This window comes from Nannobrachium achirus (assembly GCF_963921795.1).
Source record: "Nannobrachium achirus genome assembly, chromosome: 9".
Taxonomy (NCBI): Eukaryota; Metazoa; Chordata; class Actinopteri; order Myctophiformes; family Myctophidae; genus Nannobrachium; species Nannobrachium achirus.
Genome location: NC_137818.1, coordinates 49,556,414 through 49,583,355, shown reverse-complemented (window position 1 = coordinate 49,583,355; position 26,942 = coordinate 49,556,414). Strand labels below are relative to the sequence as shown.

General features: G+C 42.4%; 1 protein-coding gene across 1 annotated transcript in view; it reads right to left on the bottom strand.

Annotated features, from left to right (window-relative positions):
* Nucleotides 1-26,942, bottom strand: part of chchd6a (coiled-coil-helix-coiled-coil-helix domain containing 6a) — a gene marked incomplete at its 5' end in the record, with an annotated part of 107,429 nt that overhangs the window by 35,443 nt on the left and 45,044 nt on the right. Inside the window, 2 exons of the mRNA XM_080734048.1 lie at nucleotides 5,717-5,852; nucleotides 22,095-22,165. Coding sequence (XP_080590174.1) covers nucleotides 5,717-5,852; nucleotides 22,095-22,165 — 207 coding nt within the window. The remainder of the gene's footprint in view (nucleotides 1-5,716; nucleotides 5,853-22,094; nucleotides 22,166-26,942) is intronic.

Here is a 26,942-nt window from a genome sequence, read left to right as displayed (position 1 = left end):
AGCCCAGTTACATCCAAACAGAAAAGTCCTACAGCAGGGGTGCCCAAAAGGTAGATTGTGATCTACCAGTAGATCACAAAGGCTGTGCAGGTAGACCACATGACATGCCCCTAAAATATAAAGAAAAATATTTATAAACAAAAATCACAATATCCCTATTTTTGGCATCCCCCAATGCAATGCTTTGCTATCAAGAGTCAGCATTACAAAGAACCCGTAAAACATAAGACTAACCTAAGACTTTTCCCTGACTATTTCCCCATTTAATTATCTTTGTAACGCCCGTGCCGCTATTCCAAAGCCCCTCAGGTACATTGTTTTTGGGGCGGGTAGATCATGTTGAGCAGGTCATTTTAAAAGTAGCTCTTAAGTAAAAAAAAAGGGTGGGCACCCCTGTCCTACAGTATGTGATTGCATTAAACAACGTTAATCGAAGTTAAACTGACTTTTCCACTCGATTTGCCATTCACTTTATGCATGGGCATACCCTCTATTGACAAAGACGTGTCATAACTGTTCCCTACTCTATGGCTATACAAATAGAAGTGGACCTCACACCACTCTGTAAGGGCACTTACCACTTACCGTACTCTGCTGGTGCCTCGCTCAAGCGACTCAAGTCCACTTCTGACAGAAGCACGCCTGCCTTGTTGTTACTCTGTGCTGAACATGTTCTCAGTGTGTTTAATGGCGTGGTCAATACTGAGTCCACATGGTTAGTATCGGTGTCAAGTGATTTGTGTCTGTGACGCCGACACGTGATTCCCTAAATGTTGAGAAATGACACTAAAGGATCATCCTATGTGTTGAGCCAAACTGGGCGTCAACCCAGTGACACAAGCATCAGTACTGTATGTGACAGTGGTGTAAAGTAACTAAGTACATTTACCTAAGTACTGTACATGTGTAAATGTGTAGGTATTTGTACTTATTTGTACATGAGTATATCCAATCTCCAATATTGGATCCAAATACTGTGCTTTTACTCCACTACATTTATTTGAAAACTTTAGTTACTAGTTACTTTGCAGGTATAAATGATAATATTGAAAAACATACATAAATCACTTTAGCCCTCTTTTATACCTTGGCGTTGTGAGCTTGTAGATCGGCTATTTTCAAACATTTGTACTTTTGATACTTTAAGTGCATTTTGATGCCAATAGTTTCATACATTTCATGAAGTACATTTTGAATTCCGGACTTACTTGTGACTTATTTCTATGTTGCAGTATTGATACTTTAACTTCAGTAAAACGTGTGAGTACTTTTCCACCACTGAGACAGACAGACAAGGCGGCTCAACTAATAACATCACTGCCTTTGCTGATGACTGTACTCTGAAGGCCTGAAGACACGGACATCATTGAAAAGCAAAGTGTCTGTGACAGCTCCTGAGGACACAGCGTAAGGCAGGGAACTTTCTGAGCTTTCAATATGACAAGGTCAAAGTCACAGCGATGCCTTGGGGCCAATCAGCTAACAGTACCTTGATGTGGGCTATGCTAGACTGATATATATGTGTGAAAGGCAGTGGCACACACGCACACGTACAGTACACACACATACACACACACGCATATGTGCACGCACATACACGCAAACAAATGCATTCATGCACACGAACATGCATTCAAGCACACACGTACGCAACCATATATTCAAACACACACACACACACACACACGCGCACACACACACACACACACACACACACACGCACACACAAGCTGTGTATGACAGTGCTCTTCATAAAGAGCTTCTTCAAAGGGTGTTCATTTCAATCCCTGTTATCTCACACCAGCTAATATGCAGAGGAAATCACGCACGCACGCAGGCGCGCGCAGACACACACACACACACACACACACACACACACACACACACACACACACACACACACACACACACACACACACACACACACACACACACACACACACACACACCGAAAGTTTATGAGAAAGTGAACTGATAGTACTGTAGATGCAGTATTAGTGTATCTTGGGAGGACCATGATCATATTCATAACGGAGCGGAACATCAGCGAGGTACAGAGAAGGACAAGATGTGTGTGTGTGTGTGTGTGTGTGTGTGTGTGTGTGTGTGTGTGTGTGTGTGTGTGTGTGTGTGTGTGTGTGTCTGTGCGTGCGTGCGTGCGTGCGTGCGTGCGTGCGTGCGTGCGTGCGCATGCGTGTGGGGTACAGAGCGCTACGTGTACAGAATGATCAACTACATCCCAACAAAGTTCACACAACCAGATTCCATCTCCCACACGTTCTCTGTTTTCCCTGTCAGTTATCTGAGAGAAGTTGGAAAATGAAGCCTCCCTCTGCACTGGTGATAATAGTATGAGAAGCTCAGCTTTTTTTATATACTTTTGAATGACACACTGTTGCTTTGGTCTGAACCCCTGGATCACCAGGTAGTGAGAGGACCCATCACACCCACAACATTATGTTGCATGCTCATCTGAAGTCACAGATGACAATGTGATCTAATTTATCGTCGTTGTCGGGTGGAGACCTTGTATGTCCAAAACCGTTTGTTTTGTATTTATCATTTTAAAAATGATTTAAACTAGTGCCTTGCGCCGCGAGGCGTTGTGTGCTTGTAGATCGGCTGTTTTCACAACTTTTTTGCGACGGCCTTGTGTGATGAAGCAGGGCTTTACTTTGTGAAAAAAACATACAAATGTAGAAACTTGGAGATACAAGGTTTCTGCCCGACAGTGACGTTATGTTCCCCTCCAAACTTATATGATCCTTGTGGTTACACAAAGACAAGACATGTGACAAGCTGTGACATTCCTATACAGATACAGTACAAAGTTTTTCAGGCCAAGAACCCCTTAGCTGAGAGAGATATGAAGCAGGGCCCCCCGCCACATACTGTATACCGTTGTGTTGCAGATTATATATTTTTCTATGAATATGTTGGATTCATATTAATGTGTCTTTTCCATCATTATTTAACCACTCAATAATTAGTCAACTTGACCTTGACTCTTGGTTTGCTCTTTTTTCCCTCTACACCAGATCTCTTTGCCAAGGATTATCGATCTACAAGCTCACAACACTGCACTCAATTATACTATATTGGAAATGTATATGTACTGTATATTGGAAATATATTGAAAAGGGGATTATCAGACCTTAATATCCTTAATAGAAAAATACAGTAAAAAATTGAAGGATTTGAACTCAACACATTGCCCAAAGTGTCTTACAATGAGCCTTTACACTGTTTACACTGTCTACACAGTGTGTGTGTGTGTGTGTGTGTGTGTGTGTGTGTGTGTGTGTGTGTGTGTGTGTGTGTGTGTGTGTGTGTGTGTGTCTACATGCTGTAGGCAAGAGGCTTTTGTTTACAACAAGAGTCAGTCAACTCATGTCTGAGAAACAAACTTTCCCACTCCTCTGCAGGGTACAGTAACTATGTTGTTCTAATGCTGCTAGCATGGCACCCACAGCTTGCACAGGGGAAACACTGTGAAAACAGTAGAATAACTGCATTGCTGACAACTCATGAGGTCTATTTTCTCTACCTTTTGTTTCCGGGCGTCACACAGCTGCTTTTTCTTTGCTTGCGTTAACTGACATCTTTCCTGCTCGCTCTCTAACCCGTTTAGAACAGGTACACATTATAGTGTATCATTATTGTATGCTTTAACTATTGAAAAATAGCAGATATACAAGATCACAGCGCGGCACCGAGTGCCGCGCTGCGAGCTTGTAGATCTGCTATTTTTGAAAAATCGTGAAAATTCGAATTTTGACCCGATTCTATAAGTGTCTTTTGAATCCTTCTAAGGTTTTTTGAAAAACCTATGTTTCTATGTCAGCAATCTGGCCAGCCGTCGTCAAAGAAAAGTTGTTTTTCACTTAACTGGAGCTCAGTTAGTCTGTTCTTGAGAGACTACTATGTCAGTGGTTCTCAAACCTTTTCATGTGAAGGACCCCCAAACTGATATTTATTTGGCCACGGACCCCCCCATCTCAAAATATTTAGTTCCAGGGACCCCCCAGAAGCTAAATTTGAGTTACAAACGTTTGCTTTGAAAATACATATATTCAAAGATTCGCACACATTTTCACGACTTTTTCAAAAATAGCAGATCTACAAGCTCGCAGCACGGCACTCGGTGCCGCGCTGTGAGCTTGTATATCTGCTATTTTTCACTGGTTAAAGCATTCAATAATCCTAGGCCTAAATGGGCTAAAATTAGAAGTGAGATGGTACACAGCGGAATGACAAGACCATACCGCGGCAAACACAACTGTCTTCCACTGAGAGCCTGTCACCTTCAGTACGACACCATAGTCCCACAGCCAACGCATTTTGGTTGGCTGTGGGGGGACCTGCATTTCTTTGCTTTACATCAGCATATCTTTTGACTCTGAAAATGACTCAGTCGCCAAACTCCCACAGTGTCACTCGGCGAAAATAAGGGGAAAAAAAACACACTCATGTAGTCTGAAATATCCAGATATTTCACAAATGTGTGCAAAACTTCAAATGACAGCTATGCAAAATACTGGAGCGGCCGTTCAAGCATGGACCGCGGGGAGACAAACCAGCAGTGTTTTGACCCCCAGCCTCCGGGCTATGCTGGGCGCGCCAAGTATCCGTATAACTGGTGGAGCGGAACGGAGGAAGCACACAGCTTGTTAGTGGCTACACCAAGAACGCTTGGCATTCTTAATAGTAGTTGCGTACAGCAGAGTCTACAGACCAAGAAAAGGTGAGTTTTTTCACCCAACACACCAGGTACAGATGTTTCCTGTTGAGATTGGCACATTTCACCCAGGTGTGCCAATCTCAACAGGAAACAACGGTAGGTTATTTGTTCTGTTTTACATATCTCTCCAGATCATAACATTTATTTTATTTTGTTATGCAACAGTTCACCCCTTTTATTTTAATATTCAATACACTCATTCCTCCCCTGGTGAGTGATGTAAGCTTGGCCATTCCCCTCCAAAACAATTTATGTATATACCTTTTTATAGTACAATCAAATGTAAATGGGCTACGCACACGTGCAAAAATAGAAGACTTGCGCAATTATAGGATTGTCGCGCAGAACTCTACGGAGCTTACGCACGACCTACGTGGCATTCTAATAATGAATTGCATTTTTATAGCGCTTTTCAAAGTGCTTTAAGCACAACAATGGTTCATTCATTCATACAGTGGGAATTCTAACGCTTGGTGGGTGTGGCCAGTGATTATAGTTACAGCATGGCAGCCAATCAATTACACTACATACCCAATGTAGCCAGGGGGCTTAACCCATTAAAAATACTTTTAAAACTTCTTCTAAATCCTAATGGTTTTCTGAGGTGCTCAACGTTTTTAATGTCAAGGACCCCTAGAATTACGTATGTATTTGACCGCGGATCCCCATCTCAAAATCTCATCTAAAAATGTTCGCTTTAAAAGAATATTATATTTAAAGTTATGCACACATGTCCACGTTCTTTCAAAAATAGCAGATATACAAGCTCATAGCGCGGCACTCGGTGCCGCGCTGTGAGCTTGTAGATCTGCTATTTTTGAATAGCCAAAGTATGAAAGAAAATAATGGTTAAAGTGGTTACGTTAAAAAAAATAATAGATGATTTTCAAGCTCACAAAGCGTTGTTGCATTGATGCACCATTACATAGTTACATACTGCAGTTCATTCACGTACTCGCTCGTACGAGCGCTCACCTTCTTCGCGGCGTCGATGCACTGCATGTATTCTTTGGCGAGGTCTGAACAGCGGAGGGTCTGCTCTCGGTTCTCCTTGTAGCAGGTGAGTATCTGGGCCTGCAGGTCCGGGCACACCCCCTCCGTGCAACGAGGTCTGCAGAGGAAAAAACACACCATCGCGTAAGATCAGGGTTCCATTATGTAGAACAAGAGTCTTCAACGTTTTCAGGCCAAGGACCCCTTAGTTGAGAGAGATAGATGAAGCAGGGACCCCCACAACCTTATCATATATTCCATATAGTTTCATCGTTTGACAGCACAATCATCAGTGTATTTTGGATTCATGTCATTTGTGTTTTCAGATATTTAACCACTTGAAACGTCAATACTTAATAAACTTGACCTTTCTGTACTTCTGCTCTTTTCCCCCTCTACACCAAAGATCTTTGCTAAAAATAGCAGATCTACAAGCTCACAACGCCTCGCAGCGTGAGGCGCTGTGAGCTTGTAGATCTGCAATTTTTGGCTAAAGTTCTCAGAATATGGACACTAGGGTTCAAGTAGTTAAAAGTACCGGTAGTTAAAAAAGGAGGAAAAACTTTCTATCACTCAAATATTTGGAGGACCCCCTGTAGTAACTCTGAGTCCTAGACCCCCTGTTGAAGACACACGATGTAGAAAAACAAAACCTTTTAAAAGCCGGGTGCGTCGAAAAATCCTACTGATAAGAGCTAATCTGGTGGTGTGAACTATATATCGGCCATTTTATGTACAGTGCAGTATTATCTGTATTACGGTAAATTGAAGAGTCTAAATTATCCCTACACCAAACATTCTCTTTCTACACCTAGATATAATCTAGCACCATCTCTGCTTCTTTCATTGTCTGGCGCAGTAACATCAAACTATCTGTCTCTCTCTCTCCAGGATAAATTAATTCAAAATTCATTAGACACACACACACACACACACATTCTCAAAAGTAGTATTTTTTTTTTACATTTACCTAGATGGGAAATCATCAAAACTCTAACTGCACTGCACTACACAAATCAGTGAGTTGTTTCCCGCTGCTGACAGAAAGGACAGTTAATAGTGACTCATTGATTCGTTATTCAGCCAGAGGCATTAACCGCAATGAGCCCACATAGGATTCTCCATTGCAAATCCCCCACACCATTTTGTCAATGATGGTTTATATACGAGCTCTGCAAGCTGGTTTAAGTTCCAGTCCCAACCCCAGATTGTCCATCTGGCCTCTTAGTTGATGTTTGCTCTGTACAGACTCTTCCAATTTCCCAGAGTCCAGGCTAATCCCTACCAGGCCCCTAACCCAGGAGAAAAAAAAAACCTGCACTGTCCATGTCAGCGATTTCTGGAGATGTACCAAGCCTGGGGCAAGGCTCATGCACAGAAATATCTTGAGTGCTAACTGAAGTCTGAAAGTCCTAAAAAACACGAACTCGTATAACCTCTTTTGTACTATCAGTGACCTCTGGAATGGCTCCAGCAGCTGGCCCACTACCCTGAGGTAGCTTCCACATACTGTAACACAGCAGGTCTGCCGGACAAGAGAGTCTCCGACAGTCAGTGGTAGTGCATCTCAAACCTTTTCAGGTCAAGGACCCCCATTTGAAAAGGTTATGGGCCAGGGACCCCATAGAAGAGCAGATTTGTGTTCAAAATATCAAATACTTTCAATGTTTCTTAAAAACCAAGCTTTCTGTGAGCTTGTACATCTGCTATTTTTTAACAGCCGGGGACCCCCTGGAAGTCCCCCAAGGACCCCACTTTGAGAACCAATGGTCTAGGGATCGCTTCTCCCAATAATTTCAACATGGTGTCTTATAAGTTGGCCGCCGTGAGCTCCTTTGCGAAGGTGGTGCATCATTTATGGCTATGGTTATTCTTTCTGTCCAGGAAGGAGAAGAAAGTGAACAGAGCAACATTCTGAGATGTGAATAATCTCACTGTGCTATGCTGTCCACCATGGTCCTTTAACCTCTTAACCCATTTAGACCTGGAACACATTATAACTTTAACCATTATTTTATGGTTCATGCCTCCCAGAGATTTCCCTCTAACAGTTAGAACATGCCATATGGAACATTTTTGGCTATAGGGGCATCGCAGATTTGTCTTGGGAAACTTGAAAGTTGGGTTCTCATAGACTTTACTATACAGTAAAATAATACAAAAAATAAATATGCTTTAAGTAGCATGTGAGGGGTCAAACTAGGTGTTTTTCGGGATTCTGAATCCAATGCAGGCATTTGTTTTGCACGAAAAACATTCCTTTCCGAGAAACGGACGCCACAAAACTGTGAAAAGCGATGACTCATCAATAAACCATAGTTTTATCACTTTTATGGGGTCCGTTTTTAGCCCAAGGAATGTTTTTCCTGCAAAACAAATGTTTGCATTGGATTCAGAATCATGAAAAACACCTAGTTTGACCCCTTACATGCTACTTAAAGCATATTTATTTTTTGTATTATTTTACTGTATAGTAAAGTTTATGAGAGCCCAACTTTGATTGGCTCCCACAAGTTTCCTAAGACAAATCTGCGATGCCCCTATAGCCAAAAATGTTCCATATGGCATGTTCTAACTGTGTGCCAAATGTCATGCTGAGAGCTAGTGTGATGCATTAATTACAATACATTATCAGTCAGTGCGATGCATGAATGTTCTCTTTGCCTACAGTACTGTATATAACTGTATATCACCATGTCAGGCCAGATTACCAGTCTGCTACGCCAGCTACGCCAGCCTACTAGATCAGCTATGAAACTTTTTGAAAATGTTTGAGACGTTTTGAAAATGTTCATCTGTAATGATTACGCCCAGAATAGAGACGCTAAGTTGAAAGTGGTTGAGTTTGTTTGTTTGGGCTTAATAAATATTTAACCAATAAAACGTATTAATAACAGCTTGTGACTAAATCATAACTACATTTGATCCATTGGAGCACAGGTTATTTATTTTCCACTTCTTGAAAATTAACGTTTTTTGGACACGCAAGATTCCTGCCCAACATTGACGATGTATGGTAACAGCAACTATGAATGTAAACAAATGGGGACATTTGCTTCAACTAGTGTCACTTTGTCACTGGTTAGAACAAAAGCCAAGACAAGTTCTCATCTGAAGTTGTCCGTCTTTTGACAACAGAACAATGATCTAAAAATACACATGTATATACTGTATGTGATGCATTGTGAGCCAAAGCCAATTAAACGGATAAAAGTCACTCAACCAAATAAGGCGTGAAAAAGAAAGACAAAGAAAAGAAGAATTAACGCCCACACTCTCCAGCAACACGCCTTACATGAGCTAACATACTGTATGTACGCTACGTGCCACAAGGCAGAGCAGTGCAATTAGCAAGAAATCACAGCTAACTGAATGGGAAATAATTCACATTTAATCAAATAAAGAAAAATGCCAGCTTTGAGGAATGAAATCCACAGTGGTTAGTGTGATAACGGTATGTGGGTTGTAGTGTAATTGGTCCCGTTCTGTCCGTCAGTCTGTCTTTCTGTTAGTGTGATGGCTAAAGCCTGATTTATACCTTGTCGCACAACGGTGTAGCGCACCACAGATAGCTAATCTTCAAGCTCACAATGTGGCGTGAACGCAACGCATTGTGAGCTTGTAACTGCTATTGTCGGCACGCAAAACCTTCCATACAACAGACCAACAAAAGAAACAGGCTTCACTATGACAGGCTCATTGCCAAGGTGCCAAGGCGTAATGCAACTTGACTGATTAATTCATTCAGAACGGGTACACATTATTGTGTATTATTATTTTATGCTTTAACTATTAAAAAATAGCAGATATACAAGCTCACAGCGCGGCACCGAGTGCCTCGCTGCGAGCTTATAGATCTGCTATTTTTGAAAAATCTTGAAAATTCGAATTTTGACCCGATTCTATAAGTGTCTTTTGAATCCTTCTAAGATTTTTTGAAAAACCCTATGTTTCTATGTCAGCAATCTGGCCAGCCATCATCAAAGAAAAGGTCCTTTTCACTTAACTGGAGCTCAGTTAGTCTGCTCTTGAGAGACTACCATGTCAGTGGTTCTCAAACCTTTTCATGTCAAGGACCCCCAAAATGATATGTATTTGGCCACAGACCCCCATCTCAAAACATTTAGTTCCAGGGACCACCCAGAAGCAAAATTTGAGTTATACAAACGTTCGCTTTAAAAATACATATAAGATTTGCTATTTTTCAATAGTTAAAGCATTCAATAATTCTAGGCCTAAATGGGTTAAGGTAGAGACAGATAAATTACAACCACACACCAACGCTATTATGTTCAGCGCGTTGTGGAATGTAGCACACGGACACAAGAACCCACCTGCACGCTAGACTTGCTACAACCTCCTGGCTTGTCTACACTCCATCTCCGCACAACAGCCGTCTGCAGCCGTGTGCTCTCGGAGGAGTGTTTAACAGCGCCTTTAATTGAAAGCAAATTAAAGCCTCTTCTCGGCTTTGATTCGCAGAGGAGCGCCGGCCCCGGCGATTCAATTACAACGTGTCCGTCACACCTAGCTGGCGCGCCCACGTACGCACGCACGAGCACGCACGAGCACACACACACACACACACACACACACACACACACACACACACACACACACACACACACACACACACACACACACACACACACACACACACACACACACACACACACACACACACACACACACACACACACAGCTGCACAGAAGCAAGGATCTCGCTTAGTCTGGCAAGATAGTATTAAAACATGCTGGAAGGCCCTTTCAGGAAAGGCCAGACATCCATGGCTCATTCTGAACCACTTTTAACCGTATCTCAGCGGTGCTCAGATAGTATCCTTAGTCTCGGGACAGTAACAGTCCAACCCAACCCCTCAGTGAAGAAGACCACGTGTACAGTCTCCCCAATGAGCAGAAGAGCAGTGAGGCGACGGCCGCTGCTATGAGCTCACCTCTGGGCAGCAACCTGTCTGAGCTGGACCTGCTGCTGCTGGAGCTCAACACTGTCCAGCACAGTACGCCTAGCTTCCCTATTGAAGAGGAGGCTGCTCCACCACTGCCTCCAAGCACAACCAGCCAGTGGAATCTGCACCCGGTTTATTCAAGACTACATCAAGACTGTTCTCAAGTTGAGCTTGCCTTTCCCTTGAAGTATTGTACATTAAATCACTTCTGGAGTCTGTAGTCTTGAATAAACTGGGTGCAGATTCTTGATCATACATAAATGCTTCATACTGGAAAAGTATGAAGGAGTGTCAGTCCTTAGTTCAAAGGCTTAGATTTTCATAAAATAGGAAGTAGATATTTCAGCCTGTTCTGTGCACATGGAAGCGTCTTGGGAGTATTGGAGGCAGGCTGGCAAGGTGAAGTGTTTACATGTTTGTACTGTATGAATATATATGAATACATATATATTACTACATGTTTGTACTGTATGAATATATATGAATACATATATATTACTAGTAAGAATATGGATGAACTGCACTCAAAACCCCTGTTGATGTGCCACTGATGTAGCTTTTGCCAAGCTGCCCAGTTACATGGTGGAAAAAGGTGGGAAGTAAACAACATTTCTGGCTGATCTGGCTGGAGATCCTTGAGAAATCAGACGCCAATCAGAATGTGATTTTCTACGTAAAGTCAAGATTTAAAGCACATCACAGTACAGAGAAAGCATTGGTGAAAGTTGCAAATAACCTCCTTAAAAAGGAAAATTACTCCTCACTGCAGTTTTTTGTTAGACCTTAGTGCTGCACTAGACAACATCACATCCTATTACAGAGTTTAGAACATCTATTACAGAGATTAGAACATTTAATTGGCATTGAAGGAACTCCTTTGAGCTGGTTTAAGTCCTATTTATCAGATCGATTTCAATGGAAGTTAATAGATAGAGATTGTTATTGTTATCTTATAGATAGATAGATTTATTTATTTTCGTGTCGTGCACCAAAAAAGGTGCCCAGCCCACATGGACTTACAGGACACATACATATAAATCATTTCATTGGTACCATACAGGTGTACAAAGAAACAAAAAGACTGTTCTTCAAACTGTCCTTCAAGCATACAAAACACTTTGTCTTTTTTCCCAAGCTTTACACACATAATCTGCCAAAAAGAAAATACCTTTACTGAAGCATAATTCAAGTCTTTCATAATCATCCAACCAAAAAAAGTTAACACAAATAGATGACATTTTAACAAATAATCTATGTCTTAATTCATCATACAATGGACAATAAAACAAGAAATGAACCTCATTTTCAATTTCCTCCAAATCACACAACAAACAAAGTCTGTCCTCCTCAGGAGTCCCAATGAATCTACCTGTTTCCAACGCCAATGGTAAGGTCCCTGAATGTAATTGAGCACAAAACGACCTTTGACTCTTAGATACATTCTGCGTGACATAAGGCTCAGGACCATAACCCTTCTTGATAAGACGATATGTTCTGAGTTTCGGTTTACACCATAAATCAACAGACCAACTCTCTTTATATTTATGAAACATAGAATTCTGCAATTCATGAATATTACAACATATTATAAAAGTACCCAAGAGTAACATGATTAGATTTTGGACCCTAATTGTAACACCAATAACAAGAAGAGTAGAAGTTAAAGATAAATTATCCAGTACTATAGTCATTGCATCCAGAGATGCTTGAATGTGTTGTGTGCATGGGTGTATGGGTATCTGACTATCTATCCGCGCACGCACGCACGCACGCACGCACGCACGCACGCACGCACGCACGCACGCACGCACGCACGCACGCACGCGACGCACGCACACGAAAATGTCATAATCACAATTATTGTGGCAAAAGAAATTGCGATTTACGATTTTATCGCGATAATCAAAATCCATTATCCTGGGGCGGAACATTTGCCAAAAAATAGCAGATCTACAACGCGTCACAACACAACGCGTTGTGAGCTTGTAGATCGGCTATTTTTTGGCCAATACATTTGATAGAGAGTGAAAAAAGACTATCAAGTACGTAATAATATAAGTACCTTTTACCAATTGTAGAGGGTTTAAGAAGGTGAATTGAACCCAGTGCATGACAAAGGACGATATCACGATATGTTAAATCTCCACGATACGATTATCGTGAGTGTTTTTTATCACGATAAACAATAATATCGCTTATCGTCCCACCCCTAACACACACACACAAACACCCACCACGCTTTTACCTGGGTGTTGGGTGGTAGAAGTTAAAGACAAATAACAGACCCAGTTTGGGGGATTCAATTAAGGTGGCGGAGGGAACGAAGTATCTAACAGAGTCCTATATCAAATTGCTGATTTAAAGAGCCAGCAGCCTATCAGATTGTGGCGTTTCCCCACGCCACCCAATGGAGCTTCATCTCTCACACCCCCTTCTGTAATCGTTCTCACTAATGACGCACAGAAATCTCTCTCTCTCTCTCTCTCTCGATACGATAAGGAACTTTAGTTTGAAGAAAGGGGCCTTCATCATTAGAGCATCGGGTTGTTTCATTAAAGGGGCAGAGAGAATCGGTTCTGCTGAGCTACTCAAAGACCAAAACAGTCTGCCTGTTGCTGTGCCGCGTGGGTGCACAGAGCGTGCCCCTGTGACAGTGCGTGCCCTCGTGCATGCGTAAGTGTGCGCGTGTGTGTGTGTATGTGACAGCGATAATTTGGGGGAGTTTTCTGCCTATCTGTGAGCACATATGACGCGCACACACATACCGTACACACACACACATACGATGAGATTAGCTGTTTAATTAATGATGCCGCTCATTATTTTTAATCTGCGCCAGCGAAGGCGGAGGCACACACACAACAAAGAGGAGCGAGACTTGTTAACCACGCAGACGAGACGAGACGGAGCGAGGCGGCGAGGGAGAAATGAAAGGGGCTAGAAATTGGAAATTGGAAAAGACGCAACGAAACAACAACTACAAAAGGGCTGGTGCTGCCGTTAAAGCTCTGAGCCTGATAAGAAAGGTGCTTTTATCTTCCCTCAGCCACACATCCTCGCCGAGTTGATTTGGTCCGTTTTGCCTTTAATGGCATTAGCTGTATAAACATGAAACAGCATTTGTCTTCCCTTTTATTTTTATTTATGAGTTGTCAAATAAAACGGAGCCAGTTTGCCGCTACACTGCTGGCAAACAATTTGCAAATCTTGTTAAATCTCATAGAATGGCAGGTTCAAGACAGTAAACTCTGAAAAGTGTAGAAATGGTCCGTTCACTATGAAAAGAGGAGATAATGCATCCATTTGTAGCTCAGAGTGTGTACAAATGACACTTAAATTAAGAATCTGATTTTTTACTGTGTAGTAATGGACCCAGGGCTGGAATATACAGCCTGTGCATACAACTCACAACATTCACGATTTGTTTCTTGTTAATTCTCATACACTCCCGTGAGAATGGCAATTTTCCATCACTGAATAATTCCAACGTTTTTGCCATCCTCAAAACTAACACGTTTCTCCTGCCTTGCTTGAGATTAAATGACATCTGAATGGTATTATTATGTCTGCCTACACCCTCTATTTCAAATAAAACGCACTGGACTTCTTTTACAAGTTGAGGATATTACGAAAAATAATTCCCAAAAGGAATACCCACACTTGACCCTTTTTACCTTCCCTTACCTCAGAAGAACTGAAGGAAAGTTCCGCAACAGGGAAATAGCACAATGGATCACACATTATTCCTGTGATGGCGGCATCCACAGAGCACAGCTTTTCCATTGAAATTAAAGTCTCTGTCCACATGCGCAATGGTGTGGTTTAAATCCTCTGACTACTACTCTACTACCTTTTTCTTTGCTCTTTCTTTGCCCTTGTGTAGTATTTTGGTGGGGTTGGGTCTTTAATTTAAAAACAATACGTCACAAATGTCACTACGCTTTCTGTTGAAAAAGACTCCATCCAGACTCATTTTCCAAGACGTAATCACAGAGTTCACGAGCAGAACATCTTCCACCTTCCATTGCTTGCTGCTTGTGATGAGTGTGCACTTTATTGTGTTACGTGCGGTACTTTGATGAACACTCCTGTGGTATAACGACATGTGTAGATGTGCTACAAAATAAAATTTAAATAAAACGCTGAAATATGAACACTGCAGCCGTTTAACTCACATAAAAGAACCATCATAAAAGCTCATAAAAGAATGTAAAAGCAGAGTAATTTAACGCCTCAGAACAAGCTCACAGTGAGCCATTGTCACAAGAAGATATATCAAACAATTCACAAGTGTTTTCTTACTTTGTTAAGCTTCTAAGACAGGTGATACAGTAGATATACTGTACACATTATGCTTTAGTATCCAAGGGGGGAGGTTATGCATTTTTCATGTGGCCGAGTCGAGTGCATTAATTTATAAGGGCCCATCATTGGCCATATTTTATGGCCAAGGAGTCATTTGAACTGAAAACTAGTGGTTGGAATGGATTCAGCAGCCCAAAAATACCATAATTACACACCTCATACGCTCGTATTGGCCATTTATTTTATTTTATTAATTTTAATCCCAGGCCCAGGCATCCCGATACCCCCAACTTTGATTGGCTCCCACAAAGTTCCCCAAGGGAGTTGTGATTGAGAAAGTTCAGAGGTGATAGTAGACACCTTTATGAACACATTTGTGAAGAAAGATATTGATTTCCATTTAGTTCCCAGATTGGTCTAACTCTCGGCTAACTTTCCCTTACTACAGGGACACTTCAACACATGGACTGTGCAGACCGGGGGTTGAACTGGAAACCCTCTGAGGCCTCTCTACATACTCAGCCACAGCTACCCTTTTAGACGCACCAGAAGTCTACACCCCAGAAACACACAGATGTTGAGCTCTACCAAATAGCTTTAGTATTCTATTATGGTGTTCTAAAATCTAAGGGAGTCAAGGGATAGCACACTTGAATTTCCAGTAGGAGCGAGATCATTTAGCAACCTACAACCGGGTCGCGACGTGGTCGGTAGTTTTCAGCGACCGGGTCGCTAAATCGAGCGACCGGGTCGCTAAATCACCGACCGCGCCGCTAAATCGACCGACCCGGTCGCTAAATCTACCGACCTGCCTGCAGTTTTAGGTCGGTAGATTTAGCGACCCGGTCGGAAGATTTTGCGCCCCAGTCGGTCGATTTAGCGACCCGGTCGCTCGCTTTAGCGACGCGGTCGGTGATTTAGCGACGCGGTCGGTGATTTAGCGACCCGGTCGGGAGGTTGCGTGGCAGGTTAGCCTAACTGAGGTAACGGTCGGGAGGTTGCGTGGCAGGTTAGCCTAACTGAGGTAAGGTTACTGAGGTTAGGTTTAGGGTTAGGGTTAGGGTTAGGGTTAGTAGGTCGGTGGAAGCGACCACCGGTCGGTGGATTTACCTACCCGGTCGCTGGATTAGCGTCCCTGTCGGTGGAATTAGCGTCCCGGTCGATGGAATTAGCGTCCCAGTCGGTCGATTTAGCGACCCGGTCGCTCGCTTTAGTGCCGCGGTCGGTGATTTAGCGACCCGGTCGCTCCATTTAGCGACCCGGTCGCTCGCTTTAGTGCCGCGGTCGGTGATTTAGCGACCCGGTCGCTCCATTTAGCGACCCGGTCGCTCGATTTTGCGACCCGGTCGCTGAAAACTACCGACCACGTCGCGACCCGGTTGTAGGTCGCTAAATGATCTCGCCCTCTCTCTGAATTTCCCTCCAGGGTTCATGGTCTTCCTCACTCACCCCTTGTGGTTTCTGTAATATTGAACATACTGATCTCTGCTACCATCATATGACACATCATACTTTACATAATGTTAAAAAAAATTAAATGGCAGATATTTGCTATTTGATGCAAAATAGCAGTTTTGTGGTAGGCGTTTGTTTGATTTGGATAACATGTCCTTTTCAGATCTAACGTTTCATTCGAAATCAGAAAACATATTAGTCATGTTGCTGAATTAGTTTGTTGCATGACAAAAATATGTCGAAGGAAGATGAAAGTTGCTCACCGTTTGGTGAATATAGGAGTTGCATTGTCTCTGATTCGATTCTAGGAGCCATGTGTCGAACGGATTTCTACTGTCAGCTTCCTGAATTTGTACATCCCAAATTGTTCTGTAAAATATTTTGAGATGCATCCATTGCAACATCTAACTATTAATTTAGCGAATGTCTGTCCGTCCGGCGTCTGCCGTCTGACCGTCTGTCTGCATGACATCACTGATACTAAACAGTGTCGCCACCATGGTAACAGCCGCATGCTGAAACAATGCCTACATCACAGACAGGTATTGCACAACTGGACATCAATGGTGACTGTTATGACCAATGGGCACTGGTCTGGGTTCTCCAAAATTGCTTCTGAGACTCCTATATTCAATCCCTCATATACTGTGCATACACCCCGGGCACAGGACTAGTTACTATTAACGTAATAACATTTTTATTATTATATTATTGTTAGCATTACTTACATTACTGCTACTACTGATAATATTACATACAAAGTGGACACTAGATAATTATTTCATATAACTAACATTATGTTTTTCTATTTTCCATTATTTCAATAGTTTTATAATAACTTTGCTTCACATCCCCTCCAACGTCTCTTTTTATGTCTCTTTATTTATGTTTTATGTCTCTCACTCCTATTCAAAGAAATTCACTGGCAGGAGGTGCATAAAGATTGATATAAATAATTTTAGATGTATTGTTTGCTCTCTCTCTCTCTCTCTCTCTCTCTCTCATTTCCAGGTGCACACCCAGCAAACACAGCAGCACTGATGTCACATGACATATCAGGGCATTTCATCAAGAGTACACCTTCAAATGGCTCCTGACTGTCATATGCCACACATGTCAATCACACACGTGCAGACACACACATGTAAAGAGTATACACAAACACACAAACATCACACATCAATCCCCTAAGCCTTCACAGAGCTTTCAAGGTGACCCAATTAAACGCGGTGCTGTCCAGGATCAGTGGGTCTTGTCGAAAACACGGCAAAGCTTGACTTAGAGTGACGTGTTGCTTGCGGGAAACAGCAGATCTACAAGCCCACATCGCACCGTGAAGCATCATGGACATTTATCATGTTGTATGTAATGAGGTGCTACCCACAAATCAATCACAGGCCGTTTTGAACGGATGAACGTTCCGAACTGACATAAAAAACAAAACAAAAAAAAAAACACATTTTGCGTTGGCTATTCAAAAGGTTCAACAATGTTTCAAAAATTGTAGATGTACAACCTCACAGCATGTCATTTCGTGCCGCACTGCAAGCTTGTACGTCTGCTTTTTTGAAATATCATTTTTTTTATCTTACAGTGAGAACTATATACAGATTTTTCATTCGCAGAATTGGCCTCAGCTCTTAACACTTGGGGAGCCAAACTCGTTCAGGGACGAGTTATGGCCACTAGGTGTCCCCCTGCCACAGGAAGATATCTCGTTCACAGACGAGGCAACAAACAGTTAACTTTTTGAGCCTGCAGCTGCCCTTTGAATGACCTGAGTGCATTACGTCACCCAGTCAGTGCAGGCAGCCCCTCTGGGCAAGACATCACGGAAGGACTTAACATTGCTTTAGATTCTACTTTGAAACATAAGAACGGCTTTATCTAAGAATGACATGAAAACAGCCCCATGGAAGCAGAGAGCTGACTTTACCGCGATTTTACCGCGATTTTTGGATTTTAGTTTCGCGAGCGTTTGTAAACAAATGGATTATCCTCCTCAATCTTCTCTGGACACGCACGTGCACACGCACGAAGCTTGCGAGGCATGTCAAAACAAAGCGTAAGTCAATGGTGGCAGCAGCAACAGCTATAAATGTTATAAACCTTAGCAGCCCATGTGTTAATGGGTTCAAGTGATTTGTGGATCCATCGATGCTGAAACTGGGTTTTGAGGGTGAGAGTGAAAGAAATGTGGAACCATCGTTCCCAGAGTGACATAAACGGTGCCGTGGCATTCATCTGATGGCTCTTTATTCCGATGGCCGAGTAGCAGCCTTCACATCTAGCTTTTCAGGCCGCTTCGGAATGTCGCATTTGTGACTTTTCTTTTTGTTGATATTTGTTGGGCAATGAAATCCGTCCACCCACAAGACGATTTTAATATAAGATACAGTATCGTTACAATATATCTTTGTCTGTGAAGGTCCCATATAATAGCTAAAGAATATAGACTGATACCAGGAGGTAGTTTATTAGTCACACACACGCTCGCGCGCACGCACACACGCGCGCGCACACACACACACACACACACACAACTCTGCAAAACAGGCAAGTGAACAATGCTTGAACCCCCTCTCTCTCTCTCTCTCTCTCTCTTTTTCTCTCTCTCTCTCTCGCATTCCCAAAGGTAGATAACAGAATTAGACAGAGCCTAAACCAGTACCTAGACAATGTTGACAGCATGTAATTGAAGTAGACTGATACTGTAAATTACCTGCTGAAACTGTGATCGCTTTATCTTGTGTGATAAAAAACCACATGCTATACACATGATCCCCCTCCCACACGTGTGCGGGAGGGGGATGCACACACACACACGCACACGCACACGCACACACACACACACACACACACACACACACACACACACAATCCTGAGGATTAGAGGTGTAGCATTATTCCCCAGAGGTAGAATCACCTAGTATAGATTACATTACATGTACAGCGTCTGCACATATCTCTCTCTCTCTCTCTCTCTCTCTCTCTCTCTCTCTCTCTCTCTCTCTCTCTCTCTCTTTCACTCTCTCTCACACACACACACATACACACACACACACACACACACGCACACGCACACGCACACGCACACGCACACACACCAAGCCACCCACCCACCCCCCCTTCCGGTGTGTTTAATCTGTGTGTAATGGGGCCTCTCATTCAGCCAATAGCGCTCATCCACTCCAGATAAGCATGAAAACGCTACCATAACTACTGTTAGCATCAGGCTTAAGGACGTCAGCTCAGGGGAATCAGTGTGACAGTGCAGTCAGCAGGTAGAATAAAGGTGGGAGAGAGGCAACAGCTTGGCTTTAATGTCTGGGTTACATTTGAACTGGGAGGAGGGGAGCGTACCTAAAAATGTCTGGATTTGAAAAGCTCAAAAGCGTTTGCCGCCGTGTGCGTTTTCAGAACATGTTTATTTTAATGAACAATCAATGGATTGTGTTCAGGCTGGAATCAATGGAACTATAAGTTAGACTTTAAGTTCCTATTTATCAGTATCAAAATGAAAACTAATTTTCTCAAGGGCCAGACCTTCCAGCATCAGCCAACGTTGTCCTCTAGTTTTGATTATTTATTCCTTTTAATATATTTTGACATTTCTTTAGTTTTTGTCTTTTTTTCACATGTTTTGTACAATAAAATAGTAATGACAGGTTGAAAGTGTTTTTTTTTTTACCTCAATTGAGTTCATTTGTCTCAACAGAGACAAATGAACTCACCTTTCTGAAAAAACAGATACAGAAAAACCACTGAATGTTGAAAGGTCAGGTTTTTCTGGTGTTAGAAAAATAGCCTAAGAATTAAAAAAAAAAAAATGTCATAAGTATGACATAATAAATATTTTCTTTTGGCAACAATGGTAAAACAAACAAATAAATAAATAAACTAGATACTAGAAGCAGTGCTCTTCCGAGCACAGGTCTCCACCAGGCCGTGCGTCCTGGTGGTGCTACTGTATAATAGGCCAATGTAAAAAGGTTGGCATATGTTCTTCACCTTAGATCTTTCATGGCAATCTGATGCTGCATGCATGATTTGAAGCATTGTGTTCCAAAAATGAGTTTTGCTAAAGTCTACCTGCTGGTGGCGCTATAACAGGCCAATGTGAAAAAGGTAGCATTTGTTCCTTGACCTAGTGGGAATATGTGTGGCAAATTTCACGGTAATCGCAAGCTGCGTTGATGATTTGAGGCATTTTGTTCAAAAACGGAGCAATCCTGCAAGCTTTGGAAGCCAATATTAGCCAATCAGGATGGAATATGAAATACAGACGGATCGGACTTGATCACATGACTATAGAGATACTGTGTACCGATTTGCGTGATTTTTGGATAAAATCTCAAGGAGTAATATCCAAAAATGTGTTTTACATAAGTCGGCCCAAAGGTGGCGCTATAAAAGGCTGATGTGAAAAATGCAGGGCAAAGGTTTATCCTTAGCCTCTAGGGAATGCGCTTACAAAGTTTGAAACTGATCGATGGAGTTATAGGTAAAACCACAAATCGGCCTGTTATAGCGCCACCATGAGGCTGATTTCAAAAATGTTAAGTGGCATTTCTTCTTCGACCTAGTGGGAACATTTGTGCGCGATTTCATGATAATTGCACTTTGCGTTTGGGATTTGAGGCATTTTGTTCCAAACGGCTCAATCCTACAAACTTTGGAAGCCAATCTTAGCCAATCAGGATGGAATATGAAAAATCGGACAGATCCGTGTCGATCACATGACTGTCGAGATACTGCCTACCGATTTGTAGGATTTTTGGACAAAATCTGTAAGAGTAGTGCACAGAAATGTGTCTTGCGAACATCGGCCACTAGGTGGCGCTAGAAAAAGCCCATTTGAAAAATTTAGGGCAGAGGTTCTAGATTGGCATCCAGGGAATGTGTGTGCTCACTTTGGCAGCGACCGGGCCAACGGCGACTGAGATTAGCTGCACACAAACTGCGAGGACGCACGCACGGACACACGGACACACGGACGGACGGACGGACACACGGACGGACGGAGGGGAAAACATACTCTCCCCCATGCCTTCGGCTGGTGGAGACAATAATCATTTAAATCGCAAAATAAATATGTGATTTCACCCAAATAAACGGACCAAATGATCAAATGTTCTAGATGAGATGAGCCTTATCAAGGAACGGACCACATTATGGCGTGGCAGAAGATTCAACATTGTATCAAATCCAAGTGTCACTCTTTTGTGAATTCCAAGGAGCCATTTATAATCCTTTGGTGGCAATAATGAGCTACCTTCTCTCTGGGCAGGGTGTCATTAGGAGTCCACACACACACACACACACACACACACACACACACGCACGCGCACACGCACACACACACCAACATGGAGGGAAACTGGGGTATTGTTAAACTCTGCTTAATCAAAGCAGCCAATTAAAACACTTATCACATAAGTTGGCTTTGCTCAGGGGAATGTTTGCATTTAGGTGCTTAGCAAAATAAAGGGGAAAAAGAGGAGATTGCTATCCACTGCTGCTTATTAGTCCACTGTCTGTGCATGCTGCTCTGGGTGTGTGTGTGTGTGTGTGTGTGTGTGTGTGTGTGTGTGTGTGTGTGTGTGTGTGTGTGTGTGTAGTGTATGTCTCACCTCACAGTAGCTTGGGTCTTGGAGGCAGCTTGGTGGAATTGCTCACTGCTCTGCTTGAAGCGCTCCATGTTCTGCAAGTGACAAACAAAGTATTATGGTTATTGTAGTTCCTTATGGTTATTGTAGTTCTATTGTAGTCTTATGTGTGTTCTTAGACTCTGAATGGACATGTGTTTTCTTTCCTCACTCGCTTTAATAAAACCCATACCACACAAACACCAACAACATAACATACTGTTGTCGCTCTCGGGTGGAATCCTTTTTTATGTCCCAAACCGTTTTTTATTATTATTATAAAAAAACCTTCAAATTTCAAAGTTTGAGAACAACTGACTTCGAGGTTTCTGCCCGACAATGACGATATGTCATGCTTTTTGGAGGGTTTGATTGATTGATTGATTGAAGACTTTATTAGAAGTTTGCATAGGAAAAGGTACAGTTTCATGACGGTACAGTTCACTGGTACAAGATCTACTAAAAGGAGATCCATGAAAAGACTAAGCTTATTTCCACAGGAAACCATTAAAGTATCTCATATAACATTGAATGACAGACGAATAGAACACAGTACTATGCAGTAGATATGTAAATAAAAATAAAATGAGAGAACAAAAAAAGGAAAACAGTAAGTCTAAACAAACAGTAAGTATATACAAAGAAGGGGCAGGGGAGGGTAGGGTTGGGCTAGGTTAGTTTTTTTTTACCAGTTGCGAACGGCTGCTGCCTGTAAGTGGTTTTTCAGGGCAATTTTAAAGGATGCTAGTGATCCACACTCCTTTATGGCCTTCGGTAAGGCTTTCCACATTTTGGTGGTATAGCAGAAAAAAGAGTTTGACCCTTTGTTGGTTTTGACTCTGGGTTGAAAGTGATCTGTGGCGCTGCCTCTGGTGTTGTAATTATGGACATCCTTAATGTTTATAAAGTATTTTGACAGGTACTTGGGTATCATAGTGGTGTAGTGTATCTTGTACACCAGGCCCATTGCAAGTTGCTGTACTCTGTCATCTACTCTGAGCCACCCCACTCTTAACTGGTGAGTAGCTCTATATTGTGATGTATTAGGGCTCTCCCCGTCTCTCCAGCTCCCTAATAAACACATAGTCAGGTCAGGATACCAATTGTTACCAATCAGGAGAGAGATCCCCACAAAGATCCTTTCATAGTACTGTTCCAGTTCCAATTTGGTATAATCTTTTTTTCCACTTTTCTCTCTCTTGTTATTGGTATCCCAAACTGAAATTCCTGTTATTTCCTAAACTAAAGAGCGGGAGAAACCCAGAGAGAACCCTGTTACTGAACAAACACTCTATGACAATTACTGCTATCAGCTTATATAAAGCTACTTAAAAATGAACAAAACTTTTCAACTTTTAAACAACAAAATATCCCTTAAAAAGTAAAATAAATTTTCTTTCCGACCCCTGAAAAGCTTCTGCTTTAATCCAGATCTAACATGGATTATATATACGGGCTCTGGATGCCAGAAACTCCCCCAGGCAGACAGCCGTTGTGTGCCGAGGACAAGCAGTTAATCCACAACAACTGCAGTCCTTCAACACCCAGCATCTCAGATATTTAAACAAGATTCTGGACCAGCTGGGCTTGCGTTGGATCCTGTGCCCTACAGTATGTGCGTGCGTGCGTGCGTGCGTGCGTGCGTGCGTGCGTGTGTGTGAACTATTGTCAGGTGTTTTAGGTCGTTACAATGGCTTCTTCCACTTGCTGGAGTAGTGAGGTGCAGTAGCCTAACATTTATAACAAGATTACAATTGAATGCACGTATAACGTATTATTGCCTCAAAACGAGAATAGGCGCTACTCTTTACATCAATTCCAGCCATGCTAGGGACACCACGGTTTAAAGTGGTTAACAGATAGACGATCCAGATAGATGCAAACCGGTTTCTACAACTTATGGACGGAGAGCCTAAAACAGTGAGGCAAAACAAACAAAAGTTACAGACAAAAATGACTTTTATCTCCTTCACATGACATGGCTCTTTCTTAGGACTTTTGGTCAGACATTTCACTTGGTGTCAGAGAGGTCAGAGAGAGAAGGGCACCACTGCGTCAGCCGTCAGGCACCCTGAACTGGTGGCAAGCAAACTGCCAACCCAAGGCACAGCCTGGGAGGTAAAGAGGTGCACCACCTGACAGGGGAACTAACAACACTGCAGAGCTCAAGACCCTGACGCTAGAAAGAAGGGAGTGGAGGGCAGCGATTCAGGTTGATGTTGGCTAGTCCACACTAGCCACCTTGCATCGCATTGTCAGATATTTGTGTTTCCTTTTCTACGTAAGAGGTGGAGCCGACTACTACTATATGAGGTGTGTGTGTGTGTGTGTCATCTGTGTGTTCGTGACTAATCTTGCAAACCACTGGAGCAATCAGCGGCAGATTTTGCACGTGCACACTGTCATAAGGCCACAGAGGTACTTCCACTAATTTTAAATTACACATACTGTATATGTTATACTTTTTGAGATAATAACATTTGTATAATGGGGCTGAAACCTTGCCAAAATGTAGAGTCGTACGTCACAGATACAGTATGTCTTATGTCATAGATGACTTCATGTCCACATTGATGCTTAGAAATCTCTGGATCCATATGGGATTGGCATCAATGTGGACATGGGTCATCCATGACATCTTTTTAAGCCATCCAGTGTCTGCCTTACTGAACTTAGAACTAGAACTGAGAGTGCACTGTACTCATTTTGCTCCGGGGCAGGTGAAACATGCAACTAAAACAAGCGATCTACAAGGTAACAACGTGTCGCCATGTGTCGCCTTCTTAGCTTGTAGATCGTTATTTTAGGCAAGCAACACTGCCGCGCGTGAATTAGGCTCTAGGCGGCATCACTGCTTGTTATGCCAAATTAAATAGATTAGCTGCCTCGTTAATCCAGCAGCTGGCACCTGCATCGTCTCTCACTCCTCATGCTGGCACCCATCCGTCACCCCACCCTCCTCCCCCGCCTCGCGCCAACAGGACCACCCGCTCTTCTATTCACCAACGCCGTCACCCATTAAAGGGGAATACCACTCATTTTCAACATTGTCATTGTCATCAACTATGTCATTAATATACCTTGGAAATAATAATAATACCCCCCCAACCCCCTCTTCTGTGTTGCCTAGAACTGGAGGATTGATTGTGGGTTTGGCTTGAAAAGTACACTTTTGATGACATGGCTACTTTGTTGACTGGTCCTGGCAGGACCAGTCAACAGGGAGAACAGGGAGAAGAATGGCTGTCGTTTTTGAAGTGTACAACTACAGTATGTCACCAGTACAGAGAGCCTTTAGTCAGTACAGTGTATAGGCACATAAGCAGCCTGACAAAAATAATAATAATAAATATATAAAAATGGCAAACTGTCTTGAATCCCCCTACATATAATAGACTCTGGGCATAACTGTAGTCCTTGGCTTACAGAAGCTGGCATACCCAATTCCTGTTGGGTGTCCCACAGCTTTGCCCGATTGTCTCTGCAGCAGATTTGAACAAGAAAACAAATGTGTTACTTTTATTTGTGTTTCTCGTTGAAATCTACAGCAGAGCCAATCTAATTATGTTTTGGGGAAATTTTACTCAGAACAGGAAAGAGGTAGCTATGCCGCCTTCTGAAAGAAGACGAAAGAGAGTTTATAGCTATACATCTTAAACTGTACATTTAAAGCATTTATTCACTCTTACTGTATTGGGAGAATACATTTTCATTCATTGCGACCGAAGGTCGCAGTTTACCATGAGAAATGTCATAGCTTGTCCGCGTCCGTGTAGACGTGTGTGTAGTCTGTTCCCTTGACACATCACTGTGACATCACAGGTGATATCACATATGGGTATTCCCCAGAATCCCTTTTATGCCCATATATGAAGATCCCTGATGTCATCGATATATATCACTGGCCAGATGGCCAAGACATGGCCCATATCTGTGTGGCTGGTTCAGATTGGGATCTCCATGTATACGGTAGGCATAAATGATATTGTATGTTGTGATGTCTTGGGAACCACTCTAACAGAATCCCTTTTATGCCCATATATGGAGATCCCTGATGTCATCAATATTAACTCATTGACTGCTTTACCATAAGTTTCCTGAGTTATCCCATATGTCCACGCCGCCAGGCCCGAGTTTTCCGAGTTTTGGGCCGTTTTTGAAAAAGAAAAGAAAATATTTTCTTTTTACTTCCTTCTATCTACCATCTACATGATCGCGAACGCAAAATTGTATGTTTGACCCCCATACCAACACCATCTTTCAAACATGGCAGCCATGTATTTTTACATTTGAAGACAACATAATGGCTGCTATATCAAGAATGCCTGAACGGATTTCCAAGCGGATTATTTTGTTTGAAAGCTATGAACAGTGTGCAAACAAGTGGTGCGTGATCTATGCATTGACGTGCATGATCTGTGAATTACATGGAAGTCTATGGAGACTTGTGGCATCCTGGAACTTCAAAGAGATTTTTAAAATGCAGCGAATGAGTTAAGCCCATATTTAACAGGACTTCATATGGGAATGCCCATATATGGAGGAAGACAGCCCATATCTGTGTGGCTGGTTCAGACAGGTATCTCCGTGTATGGGCATACTGTAAAAGGGATGTACTATATACAGTACATAGATCTCCATATATGGGTAACTGGTCAATATACTGCTATATATCACTGGAATTGCCCTGAGGCGTCTTACTTTTACACTGAGCTATAGTGTGTGGGTGTGGGGTAGGGTAGGTACTTTATTTTCTAAGTAGTACTTAGTGATATCTACAGGATCTACCTGCAACACCTACCATCAACTATACCAGTATTTACCACACAACTG